General features: G+C 39.7%; 1 protein-coding gene across 6 annotated transcripts in view; it reads left to right on the top strand.

Moving 5' to 3' along the window:
• The first annotated feature begins 136 nt into the window (after nucleotides 1-136).
• Nucleotides 137-13599, top strand: part of MCM10 (minichromosome maintenance 10 replication initiation factor) — a 31682-nt gene continuing 18219 nt past the window's right edge. The window contains exons 1-7 of one of the 6 annotated variants that reach the window (XM_045186575.2): nucleotides 137-197; nucleotides 1846-1932; nucleotides 6865-7206; nucleotides 7997-8101; nucleotides 8250-8387; nucleotides 9399-9570; nucleotides 11370-11535. In XM_045186575.2, coding sequence (XP_045042510.2) covers nucleotides 1926-1932; nucleotides 6865-7206; nucleotides 7997-8101; nucleotides 8250-8387; nucleotides 9399-9570; nucleotides 11370-11535 — 930 coding nt within the window. In that variant the 5' untranslated portion in view covers nucleotides 137-197; nucleotides 1846-1925. The other 5 variants (XM_053923421.1, XM_024578638.3, XM_045186571.2 and 2 more) reach the window with 5 other exon arrangements.

Below are 13599 nucleotides of genomic sequence, written 5' to 3' on the forward strand. Positions count from 1 at the left end.
AATAAAGAGGGCGCCCGGTCACGTGAGCCAATCAGCTTGTTCTACGCAAGGATCATTTTGCACCTCCTCCTCCCCGGGCTATGATGCAGCCAATCAGCGCGATTCCAAGGCGGCGTGCGTCAAACGTCAGAGACGGGGTGGAGTCAAGTTGGAATTTTGGCGGGTCTGGCTGTGGAAAGGGAAGAGTGCGGCGCAGGGTAAGAAGCCGGTTCTGGCTGAGTATGAGAATGGTCCTCGGGCGGGAGAGAGGATCCGTCACGCGCGTCTGCGGGAGAGGTTAGAGAGCTCTGGGAGCGAGAGGCGCGGAGCCTGCGGGCACTCGCGTGAGCAAGACGGGAAGCCGAGCGGCCTTGGGAGAGCTCTGGGCGGGCGCGACCGGGAGGTTCGGTGGCTGAGACGTTACGAGGCACTTAGGAAATTTATCGTGAAGTGCCGTTTACTTTATGTAAGGGACCAGTTTTTTCTTTTCAAAAGTAATCTTTGAAACGCTTGCCAGGTGCCTGCCGTTTGGACTCCTCTTATTCGTTTTTTAGACGTCATGATTTGATAATGACTACGTACCACGTACGGGGCTCCAAACACTCACTGCTTAGGACCCGCGACGCTTACAATCTAAAGAGGATGACAAACAAGGGCACAATAGTGCAGTATTGTAATGAAAAGGGTGAATTGAGAGGGTAGTCTGGAAAGGCTTAGAAAAATGATAGTTAAGTGGAGACTGAAACATGAGGAGCTAGGGGAGAACTTTCCAAATAGCCTGATGCCTGAAAGCACTCAGTGTGTTCAGGAAGTTGAATGCAGTCTAGTCTTTTTTTTTTTTTTTTTTTTTTAGTTTTTGATTTTAGAGGGGAAAGGAGGGAGAGAAACATCAGTGTGAGAGAGAACACTTCGATCAGTTTCCTCCCACACTCACCCTAACCGGGAACCAAACTCACAACCCAGGCTTGTGCCCTGACCGAAATTGGACCAGGGAACTTTCAGTTTGCAGATGGATGCCCAACCGACTGAGCCACACCATCCAGGGCAGAATGCAGTCTAGTCTTGCTGAAATACGTTTCGGGGGTGGGTAGCGGTGGGTGGAGTGGACTCAAAGAAAAGATAAAGTAGAAGTGGGCAAGAGACAGAGTATCCATTGCCTCATAGGCTTTGTAAATTTTGTTCTAAGGGCAGTGGAAGATCATTAAAGAATTTTTAATTAAAGGGCTTCTGCTATTGGATTTGTGTTCCTAAAAGATTACTAAGAAAGAAAAGATTACTGTGGCTGTTGTACAGAGAATAGACAGAGGAAACCAATACAAGAAGCTAATGCAGTCAGTACTCCGGGCAAAATGTTGGTGGTGGCTTGGACTAGGCTTTTGGCAGTAAAGTTGGGGACAAGTGGAAGTTCTCACCAATAGTGTGGGATAGAACCCCTAGCACTTGTCAGATGGCCCTAGGTATGAGGGTGAGGAAAGGGCATGGGTTTGGGCCAAAAGGGTGGTTGCTTACAGAAATGAACAAGACAGTTTTCTCCTCCTAGACCCTCAAGGAGCCTATAATCCAGCATAGTTCCCCAATAGATACAATAGTAATACTGGTTACAATTTGTCTTATCCATGTAATCTAGTATCATATTAACTCCCCTGTACCTTACCTGAGTTTCTGTAACGATAATTAGCAAGACATAAAAAGTGGACTGCTTCCATCCTAGGAGGAAGATGGTGTTGGTGGTGGGAGTGAGAAATGGTTGGCATCTGGATGAAGTCTATGGTTAGAGCCCCTAGGGTTTGTAGGATTCCGGATTTTGGGTTATGCAGTGTGAGCAAGAGAATCGAGGGTGACTTCTCTAATGGTGATTTCACACAGCTAGGATTCTGCATTGCTGCTGTCTCCTGGACACCTGATCCTTCTTCGAAGTTCACTGTCACCTCAGTTCCCTAGACAGCATGGATGGTAAGTCCTGGCAGCATTCTCAATTTCCTTTTGCTTTTAGAAAATCACCCTTTTGTCTATGGATTTGTTGTCAGAATAGTGAAAATAGCTGCCCCACCCTCAAGTATTGTATGAGTAGTTCACTTCAGTCGCTGAATGTTACTTGTTTTAATCAGGTGGGATTTCTCCTCCTGGCAACATTAATTGTCTTTCATAATAACCATAGCTGGCATGTACTTACAGTGTGCTGAACATTGCTCTAAGGTCTTCAATTATATAAACTAACTTAACCCATTGAGCAACTAACTGTATTTTATAGAGAGAAAAGACAATGTTTAGAAACTTGTCACAGCTGAAACTCAGAGCAGGGATTTGAACCCAGGCAGTCTGACTTCAGAGTTCACATTTTTTATTGACAAATGTTGAAGTTGTTTTAGTGTAGCTCTGTCTTGCATTTTTTTTTTAAGATTATTTTTTAGAGAGGGAGAGAAACATCAATGTGTGGTTTCCTCTCACACACCTGTATCTGGGGACCCGGCCCACAACCCAGGCATGTGCCCTGACTGGAAATTGAACAGGCAACCCTTTGATTCGAAGGCTGACTGACACTCAACCACTGAGCCACACCAGCCAGGGCTTAAATTTTTATAGTTTTGTTCATTTTGCAGGGATGTGTGCAAAGCATTTACTTTTTATAGAAATATTGCTATAATTAGCAGAGCTTAGCCAGGGAGAAGCATAAAAATTTATTGTGCTGACTGTGAAGAGATACTGACGAATTATTTTTCTGGTTGTGTAATTGAGTTCATTGTTTGAAACTGTATTTTTAAAAATCCAAGATTATTATACATTGCCTTAAAAAATAGAATTAAATGTTGAAATTCATCACACTGTGATATTATGTGAAATTGATTGCACATTTAGTATAATGATAGTTTTCTATTTCCTAAAATCATCAAATTACCTACAGGGCACTTATGTAATTAAAAGTTTAAGTTTTTGCTATGAGAAGGTCATGAAAATATGTGGTGAATCAGTATGTGTTCTCTGAAAAAATCGTTGTACCTAATAAAATTTCATTTGGTTGGCATGGCCTCACAATTAGATCCAGTATAGATGAAATCAAATGTTTCCTTGTACTGGTTAGTGTTGAACAACATTCCTGCTTACCTTCCAGTAAGGAGAGCAAGATAAATAAGTGGGAAAATATCTGGTAGATGGTAGGATGGGAGACAATGGGATGAGTTTGTATGCTGAGGGAAATGCTCCAGAATATGGGAAATTTGGTGATGGAGAAGAGAGAGTTTCCCCATCACAAATTGTAGGTGATTATAGGCTGAAGTCCTTGGGGAGCTGCGAGGCATGGGCTCCAGTTAATAAATGGAAGAACCAGCTGGCCATAAATAGTACTAGATACTTTATCCATTGTTATAGGAGGAAAAGCAGAGAATATATACTCAGGTTTAGTAGTAAAAGATGATGAAATCTGATTCTTTCCCTTTTTTTTTTAAAAGTGTGAGACAAGATCGTCAGCTAAGAGTAAAAAGGGAGGAGAGGCATCAGGTTTGAGAAGAGACTGAAGTGGTTAGAGAGCAGGAAAGCAAACGTCGTAGGGAAGTGTGGGGCTTTTAAGCACTATTGAATGCCTGTTTGTTCTTGGCTGGTATATATTTAAAGTTAAACCAATCAGCATGGTGGTCTTTCTCCAGGGAGAGGTCACCAGTTGGGGTACAGGCATGGAGGTGGAAGTGTGTTGGAGTTAATCAGGGTTAATGTTTTTGGTCAAGGTTAAAATTTTCATAAAATTTTAGTAATTTTATAAAGACAAGTTAGTAGAAAGTATTCACAGTGAATTCTGAATGGTAAAATTGGCTGTAAGATGAATATACAAAAAATAATCTATTCTTGGAGTAGAATATGACACTTTTCATTACTAGGTTACCACAGACCTTTAGAACTGAATTAGATGTGAGGTATATTTTTGTATCACTTTGTATGTATTTTAAATTTTACTTTGTATTTATTTAATAACAACACATGCCACTATAACAAAGAAAAGATTTTGTAAAGGAACCTAAGGGCATGAGAGAGAAGCAAGGGAGTGAAGAGTTGTTAGAAGGCAGTGATTATAATGGTGGAACACGGATCCAAAGTGAAGACTGGAGGGATGGGGAATGAGGGATGGTAAAAATGTCATGGGGTCAATGGATTGGAATTCTTAAGAAAGATGGAGGGGACGAGGAAGGTATCCCAAGGGACTTCAGTAGATGACAGCAACCAGGAGGGCTTCTTGATGAAAAAATCTCTTGTCATGTTCTGTGTTCTTGAAGAAAGGTTAGTAGCTCCAAAGTGACAGTGATAAGCAAGAAGATAATCAGGGTTCTGGAGCTGATTACCAAATATTGATTGCGTGGTGTGCTGGTCACTATTCTAGCACTTGCGATACGAGATATAAACAATTAAACAAATTCTATTCAAGGGGCAGCCAGATTTCTGTTGTAACAGCCACTGAGGATGTAGGAAAACTTGCTGGTAGTAGATTCTAGTTCCAGATAGCAGATCCCATGGGTTTGCAAGTAAGGCTGTCCATGGGAAAACAGATCATTTTTGGTGGTGACTGAGATGAACTGGGTTGCTAGGCATCACGGATTAGCCCAACTGCTTTCATGAAAAAAGATGGGCTCAAGGCCAAGAGTATGGAGCCACAAGGTAACATTTTTCACCCATGACTCCCAGTGGTATGGGCCAAAGCCTCTTCTTGCGGGGGTGTTCTCTGCAGCAACTGGGAACGGGAGAGAGGAGGGCCTCTTGGCCCCCTTGCCAGCACGTGGCCATCTCACCTGGAGCACGGGGAGCCACATTGCCTCTTCTCTCTTGCTGTACCCTGCAGTCTTACAGTCTTTGTGGACTAAGCATTCAAAACTAATTGATATGCAACTTCTGTCTTTAAGCCTTAGACCCTTCATTAGATGCTAGACCTTACGTTTGGCTGTTGGCTCTTTCCCATCTCGTATGGCAGTGCAGAGTAGTAGAAAGGACACTGGTTTCCTGATCTAAGCTGTCTATCCTAGCCCAGGCTCCCGTGCTGCCCTGTTTCACCGTGTGACCCTGGATAGGCCTCTGCCCTGTCTGGACTTTAGCTCCTGTCTTTCCAGTGAGGGAATAAATCAAATATCTTGAACATTTTTGCTTTAAATGCCTCTGATTTCATGAAGGAATAATGCCCGAAAAGGGGGAAAAGTGAGCAAAGAAAATAGACAAATCAAAAGAGAAGAAATCCACTGGCCAATATACATAGGCAATTCTTTATCTTACTAGTAAGCCCGGAAATACAGGTCAAAACCATGGGCTGCCTTTCTGAATCATCCAGCAGATTAGCAGAACATCTGAGGTGACCTATCAGGTACTGCTGAGGTGGTAGGGAGAAATGGTACTTGAATACAGTGCTAGTAAGAGTACAACCACTTTGAGAACAACTTGGCAGCATCTAGTGAAGTTGAAAGAGGTGCATACCTGACAATCCAGGAATTTCACTTCTGATGTGTGTTTCCAAGAAACTTTCACACATGTGCAAGAAGGCGTATACATGGCTGTAGTATAGTTTATAGTGTGAAAAAATTGGAAATAGTCTATATGTTCTTTATTGGAAAGTGGATTAATAAAATGTGATACAATCTTACCATGAACTACTAAACAGCAATTGAAAGAAATAAATTGAAGTGTATGTTTTGATTTGGACAATCTTACTTACATGTAATGTTACATAAAAACAGAATACCGAGTAATACATACAGTGTGAAATAATTTATGTAAAGAGCTTTAAAATAACCAAACACTGTGTATTAATTATGCATACCTATATATTTATGCTAAAAGTATGAAAAATGGACTAGAATGATATACCAAAATTATGATAGTGATTGCAGTGGGGTCTGAGGGTAGTGGTAAGGAGTTTGGGGTAAGATTTGGCATGACATCCCTGGCTGCTGTGGCTCAATGGACTGAGTGCTGGCCTGTGAACCAAAGAGTCACTGGTCTGATTCCTGAGCAGGGCACATGCCTCAGTTGTGGGCCAGGACCCCAGATGGGGGTGCACCGGAGGCAACCGATTGATGTTTCTCTTGCACATCGATGTTTCTTTCCTTGTTTTCTCCCTCCTTCCCCCTCTCTTTTTAAACCATCCAAACTAACAAACATTTGGCATGGTAAGGTTTTTTTTTAGTCTTTTAAAAAGCTATGTAATGTAATGGCCAGAAACAAACCTGATAAAATGTTAGTGGTGGCAAATTCTGGGTGATGGGGTATGAGTACTTTTTATGTAATTGCGTGTACCTTTCTATATTTTTAAAAAATTGCTCAGACAATTAAAAACTGGGGGAACATATACAGCTAGGGCGTAAATATACGTTTAGTGTGTTTTTCGGGTATTCCTTTGTGGGTTGAAGTCGGTATGCAGGAAGTTGTCTCGTTAGCTGATATAGCATGGGGAAAAAGATCTAGCCTAGTGACTGGCCCAGTATAGTTATTAAGCAGATATTGGCCCCTTCTTAGCCCAGAGCCCTTCAAGAAGACTTGGAAAGAGAAGGTAGAGATAAGACCAATAATTATACCAGACAAAATGGTGAATTTGTAAAGTTACTTTAAGTACTGTATTAATGTTGATTTTTTAAAAGATTTTATTTATTTATTTTTAGAGAGAGGGGAAGGGAGGGAGAGAAACATCAATGTATGAGAAAAATATCGATGGTTGCCTTACATACCCCCAACTAGGGACCTAGCCCTCAACCCAGGCATGTGCCCTGGCTGGGAATTGAACCAGTGACCTTTCAGTTCACAGGCCAGCACTCAATCCACCGAGCCACACCAGCCAGGGCTAATGTTGAATGTTTTAATTAACTATGCTTGTCATTAGCAGTTTTGCTCAGATAGGCTTATTTTCTCTTTTTCCCCTAGTGGAGGAAGATGAATTGTCTCTGCTAACCGCCCTGCTAGAGGAGAACGAGTCAGCCTTGGATTGTAATTCACAAGAGAGCCACTCCTTGACCCAGGATGACGGTAAACCTGATGCGTTTGATGAGCTCTTCGATGCTGACGGTGATGGTGAATCTTACACAGAGGAGGTTGATGATGATGAAACGGAAAAGACTCAAGACCAAAAGGAAAATTTGGCTACTCTCTTTGGAGATATGGGGGACTTATCCGATGAAGAAGAAGCTCCTACATTGCAACCAACTAAAAACAGAGCCCTCCCTGCTCCTGTTCCCAGTCAAGGGAAAACTAATCAAGAGTTGCAAGGTGCCCTCACTACTTGCTTTCTCTAGACTAGATGAAGACGAGTCTGATGTTTTCATCAAGAGAGCTGTTCAGTCAAGGGTGGAGATAAATGACTTTCTAAAAAAAAATTGTCTGAGTTAGTACATCAAACATTTAAGGTCAGCATTTCAGCATGCAAAGTGACAGACAGCCAGGGACATATATATGTATCGGGGACAGCTCGTTGTAACTGATCCTTCACAGGGTGACTAATACTTTTCACCCTTATTACAAAAACATATATGTAACTCTGGAATTTGTGTGCATATGGAGCCAGAGACAAGACTATAAAAGCTACTGCACATTCTGTTTGAGCTGGAGACCATTCTGAACGGAAGCTTTGAGGAGTGCCCTTTTCTTACTCCTGGCATCTTCTCTTATATTTTCAAATTATAATAAAATACAGTGGTTGGCAGTTTTTTCTGTTACAGGACCAAGCATTTTTTTATTGATTGTAATACTCAATTTGTGAATTAAGTGTGGTTATGTCTTGATTCCTAAAAACTTGCTGTAGATAAATATCTATATCTGTCAGCAGTACAGATTCATTATTAGCTTTGGTTTTGGAGGACTGATTACTAGAAATGTTTATTTCTCTAAAGGAACCCCTTTGAGGTGCAAAATTTAATTGTGAGTTCTCCATATGTGACTATATTGTGGGTCTTGAGGTTTTGGGGGAAGATGGGTGGACACCAAATATAATTCTAGCACTTTAATCATGTATAGTATTTCTTCTGGTTTGGTTCTTAAATCAATACTTTTTTCTCCATAGATGAATTAAAGAAGTTGCAAGAGCAAATGAAGTCCTTACAAGAACAGCTAAAAATGGCTACGATTAAACAGCCTACAAGTCCAGCCTGTCCACATAAACCCCCTGGTAATCAGACTATAATTCTAGGAATAGTATGCATTTCTATTACTAAGAAATTATAACATTATTTATGCATCCAGTTCCTAGTAAAACAGCTTTTGAGCCCCTTTCTAAACTTTCTTTACTAATTTTTTTTTTACTTTTAATCAAATAGATAAGTCTCCTCGTCTTCCTCTTAAGGAGAAGAAAGTTCAGAGAATTCAGGAGTCAACATGCTTTTCTGCAGAACTTGATGTCCCTGCTCTACCAAAAACCAAGCGGGTGGCTCGGACACCCAAAGTTTCACCTGCAGGTGTAGTACTCAAGGCCACCTGGTTTCTCACTGCTCTGCTGCTTTTGGAAATATATTTTGGCATTATTGTGTGTGTGTGTGAGTGTGTGAGTGAGCTGGTCTGTTTCATCTGCCTGCTAATAAAAGTAAGTTTCTTGGGAATGGAAACCATATGCTATATTGTGTACTGGAAATTTCTCTACATCTCAAAGTGCTTAGGAATTTATTGTTTAGAAGGTATTTACTAAATACTTAATGGGTTGAAATTTTTTTAACTCTGTCGTCCAGTTGATTTGAACTGTAGTAAATATAAACACTGGATTGCATTCTCAGGCTAGGAATGTAGACGTTCAATCTTCGGGCGTGTGAGACTGAGGCACAGAGTCCCGTATAAGGTGGTCAGGTGTTTTTGAAGTTAGCCTGTGTTAAACCAGAAGGTCTATTCTTTAGAAAAGGTTTCTCTTTCAGGAGTCTGGAATAGTACTCAAATGAAATCCTATTTCAGCACACACATGTAACACAAAATGAAATGAAAAAAATTTGTAAGCTCTATTGATTTTGTCGTATTGCACCAGCTTGCCCAAAGTGATTATCCTTTGAAAGATGGAAGACAAAATGGTCTGTAAATAACATAGCTTAGAGTAAGTAACATTTTTTTTTTGACTATGTGTGTTCAAAAGGCCGTTTTGAGTAGCATTGGCATATGGCACAATAATAGAGAATAGTGGCTATTTAAATTAGATTACATTAAATAAGACATTCATTTCATTAGAAGCAATAGGCAGTTATAAGTGAGCAGTGGCCACCATATTGCACAGAACTGGTATAAAACATTTTCATCACTACAGAAAGTTCTTTGGGACTACACTGCAGAGACTTTGAGGGCAGTACAGAAATGATCTCGTGGGCTTCCTTTGTTCTCTCAAGATTTGGTTATTGCATGTGTCGATGAAAACAACAGTTCCATTAAAAATGTTGTAGGTATCAGTGTGATTTTTTTTTCCCCACTTAATTTTTGTTTTAATTTTCTAGAACCCAAAAGCTCACTTTCATGGATGACAACTACACCCTCCCAACCACTCCAAACGACTCCTGGGAACAAATCTAGTGGGATGACTAGAGATCTGGGTGCAGGGGCCCCCAAGAGTTCTGGGGAAACAACAGAGCCGGTCTCCATGGAAGCTTTCTCCGGCCTGAGGCTCAGGTCAGTAACTGGCAGCCCCTCCAGAAGCCTTTTCCTCCTTCCTGAGGGCTGAGCCCTTCAGAAATAGTACAGCAGATCCACACAACAACAGTAGCTGTGGAACATGACGAAACTTGGCATTGAGCACTGGGTGTGACTCAGTACATTTGCATATGAAATGTTTAAGGAAGACTTTTGCTTGTTTATATATATGTGTGTGTATGTAAAAAAAACACATTTATATAGACATGAAGTTGGCAGATAGTATATTTAATCAGAAACTGACAGAAACAGTAATAGATACTTTTTAAATACATAAAGGTATATACAGTTTAACCAGGATAATAGTATCTTGTAATTGATGTTAAGAAAAATAACTGTATTCTTTTTTTCTTAATAACTTTTGAGGCAAAGTTATACTCTTTGCATCTGTTATGTGGAAAAACTAAGATATTCAGTTAAAATAGGAATAAATTCCAGGATCAGTTCAGCAAAAAGCCTATACTTTTAAAAATTCTCTGTGCTTTGCACCACTACTCTACTGCGTCTCCCTCATTACTTCTCTTAAAGCCCAGGGCAGAACTGTAATCTTTACTCTGAGACCAGATTGCTTTTAGTACAGTCCATCTGAGTAGCCAAATGCATGCCCTCTAGAACACTTAAACCTTGTCAGTCTAAACTAAAACTGCCAAGCTCTTGAGTTGTATATTACTAAGCAGGGGGAGAACAAGTAGCTGCCATTCTACAGTCTGGTACTGTACATAGAGTAATACAATAGGCGTGCATTGTGAAGACTCAATACTCCAAAATAAATGTAGTGTCTTAATTACGTTTGAGACAGAGTCTGAGGGGTGGAATGCAATAAAAGCTCCCTGAGGAGCTTCAGTATTCTTTTTCAAGGTGAACACGTCCTTCCTGAGGGGATACTGCCTGCTCCCAACTAGCTCCCAGTTGGCACTCCCCTTGGATAATGAAAGATGTTGCTGATGCAAGTGTACCACACGTGTGAATTGAATGGAGGTAGACCAAGTTGAAACTACGCAGCCAAAGCTTCTCAGTGGCCTACAAATTTAGGGGATTGCAGAATTGTTTGAATACCTGAGCCTCAGAACCTAAAACATTCTGAAGACTAATGATCAGATGATAACCTATTAATATTTTTCATTGTTCAGAGTTAGCTCTAGGACTTTGTATTCCAGAAGACGTCTGAAAGCATCAAAGGCATGATTATTTGTGCTTTATCTTGTCCTTGAATATATATCAAATATGGAACAGATGTTAATATTCTGTTAGAGAAAAACAATTTGCAAATCTGCCACGTTTTGGCCAGTCATTAGGAACAAGGCTACATTAACTGCAGCTAGAGTCAAGGCCTTCATTTATTATGTGAAAATGGTGGCTTAAAAAAATCTAATTAGAAATAGAACCAGTACAGTTCTTGCAGAACTGATGAGATTTAAATATCTTATTTACTTATATTCATTCATGATATTGTATTATAGTCAAAAGACATTATTTTTAAAGGATATTATAACTTATAATTGATAAGAACTTAAAGAGTTTGTAATCTTTTTATTTTCTATATAAGCCCCAATTTATATCCAAGGAAGCACAAACTTAGCTTTAAAAATTATATTATTTTTTTTTAACTGCTGTAAAAATGTCCACCTAGCCCATACTATATAACTAAATCTTCTTGAAAACAGGTTCTTTAGAGATTTCTGCCTGTAACACCTCTTTTAACCAACTTACTACAGTGCCAGGTAATCTTTTCTTAGACTAATAGTCCCCTAATTGCAATTGCTGGTTTCTTGACCCAGACGGCCTCGAGTGTCCTCCACAGAAATGAACAAGAAAATGACCGGTCGAAAACTGATCAGACTGTCTCAGCTCAAGGAAAAGATGGCAAGCGAGAAGCTGGAAGAAATAGACTGGGTGACATTTGGGGTTATATTGAAGAAAGTCACTCCGCAGAGCTGTAACAGTGTGAGCCATTTTATTGCTTTCTTAGCTGCTTCATCACAAACTGGCAGTGGGGACTCATGGTCTTGATTTGTTAACCAGAGCCCATCAGCATTTCATTTTGAAATAATTGTTAGTAGGTTCTCAAGTTGCCACACCATTATTGAGTTGGTATCTAAGGGGTTTTGTGTAAAGAATGCTCTACTTAAAGAAGATCTGGGTGTATATATTACTTGGGCTTCTCATTGCCCATATAATTCTTTTTTTTTTTTTTAAGGTTTTCTTTATTTACTTTTAGCGAGAGGGGAAGAAAGGGAAAGAAACATCAATGTGTGGTTGCCTCTCATGCGCCCCCAGCTGGGGACCTGGCCCACAACCCAAGCATGTGCCCTGACTGGGAATTGAACTAGAGACCTTTTAGTTCACAGGCTGGCACTCAATTCACTGAGCCACACCAGCCAGGGCTCCCACGTAATTCTTAACTGCATTTCATTTGTCATTGTTTTGTTGACATGTGGTTGTCTCTATGATACTATAGTCCCTTTTGTGGAGGACAGGAACAGGTAATCAAAGAGGCTGACTTTTCAGATCCTTTGAGAACTTACTAGATGTAAGAAGTCAATTGCAGAAATTCTCAGATTGCTGACCTCTGCCAGCACAGTGTGGTACATTTAATATGATGGATATTACAAAAGATCTAACAAGTATTAAAATTGCAATTGGCTGAGGCATAACGAAATTATTTTGTGTCCTGTCAGAAAACCTGGGTTCTAACCCTCCTTCTTCCTTTAATTAGCTATGTAGCCTAAGGGTGACCCTTAATCTTTCTTTAAGCACGTCCATTTCCTTATCTGTAAAATGAAGGAACTGGCTTTTAATTATGTGCAAAGTCCCTCCTATTGCTCAAATACTGTGATTAGTCATGCTCAGTACTGATTTCATTCTCTAATTGAGATATTGCCAACTTTAGATTTTTTTTTTTTTTTAGTGAGTTCTGATACCAGAAGTTGAGTTTTAGACTCTATCCCTATTCTATCTAGATAAATGTGATTAAGTCTGGTTTTTATTTAAGTTTTTAATTGCATCACAACTGGGTATAATGACATTTGAAATATTAGATGTGAAATTTTATATGAACTTTTCCAAGAAAGGAAATGTACAAATCCATGGAAGGATAATTATAATACCTGAGTCCAGGCAATAGCTCACCATAAGCTAACATTATACCCACTCTGGGATTCCTCTGCCCTGGCTGGTGTGGCTCAGTGCATTGAGTGCTGGCCTACAAACCAAAGGGTCACTGGTTCAATTCCCAGTCAGGGCACATGCCTGGGTTGCGTTCCAGGTCCCCAGTAGGGGGCGTGCAACAAGCAACCATATATTGATGTTTCTCTTCCTCTCTTTCTCCCTCCCTTCTCCTCTCTCTAAAAAAAAAATACATAAAATCTTTAAAAAATAATGTTATTGATCTATTTTTTAAAAAATCTGTAAGCATGGAAGTTGTTCATAGTTCTTCATATTATAATTGGTCAGCATTTTGAGTTGCATTTCTTCAGATATTTAATAATACTTATGAAATTTTTCAGTTAAATACTTTAACTGAAATTAAATTCTTAAATTTTTCTTTAATGATGCTTTTGTTTTTCTTCTAAGCTAAGCAAAGACTTAGAAACATCACGCTGAAAACTTACTAATATTAATAATGTAATCAGTGATAAATAATAAATTTATATCAGTATGTTTTTAAGTGGTAGCACTACAGCTTTCTCCTGTCCTTTTAACCGTTGTGCACTCATGAGTGTGCGTCTGTGTGAGTGAGAGAGATTAGAAAGGCAGTGCTCTCCCTTTGCTACTGAGACCTGGTAATTAAAGACTGCTAACAAGTTTGCTCTGACTTGCCTTAACTTCACCTTCATCTCAAAAATGAGAAGGGTAGTACTAAAGCCTAATTTTTAATTTATCATTAACAGACATTCTGGTGATTATGTATTCAGGGTGGATTGTGTATACATTTTTCTACAAACTGTATATGGAGACAGTGTAACCTATTATTCAAAAATCATTAAAATCAATAAATATTTGTTCCAG

Source organism: Desmodus rotundus, chromosome 4, assembly GCF_022682495.2.
Source record: "Desmodus rotundus isolate HL8 chromosome 4, HLdesRot8A.1, whole genome shotgun sequence".
NCBI classification, from domain to species: Eukaryota; Metazoa; Chordata; class Mammalia; order Chiroptera; family Phyllostomidae; genus Desmodus; species Desmodus rotundus.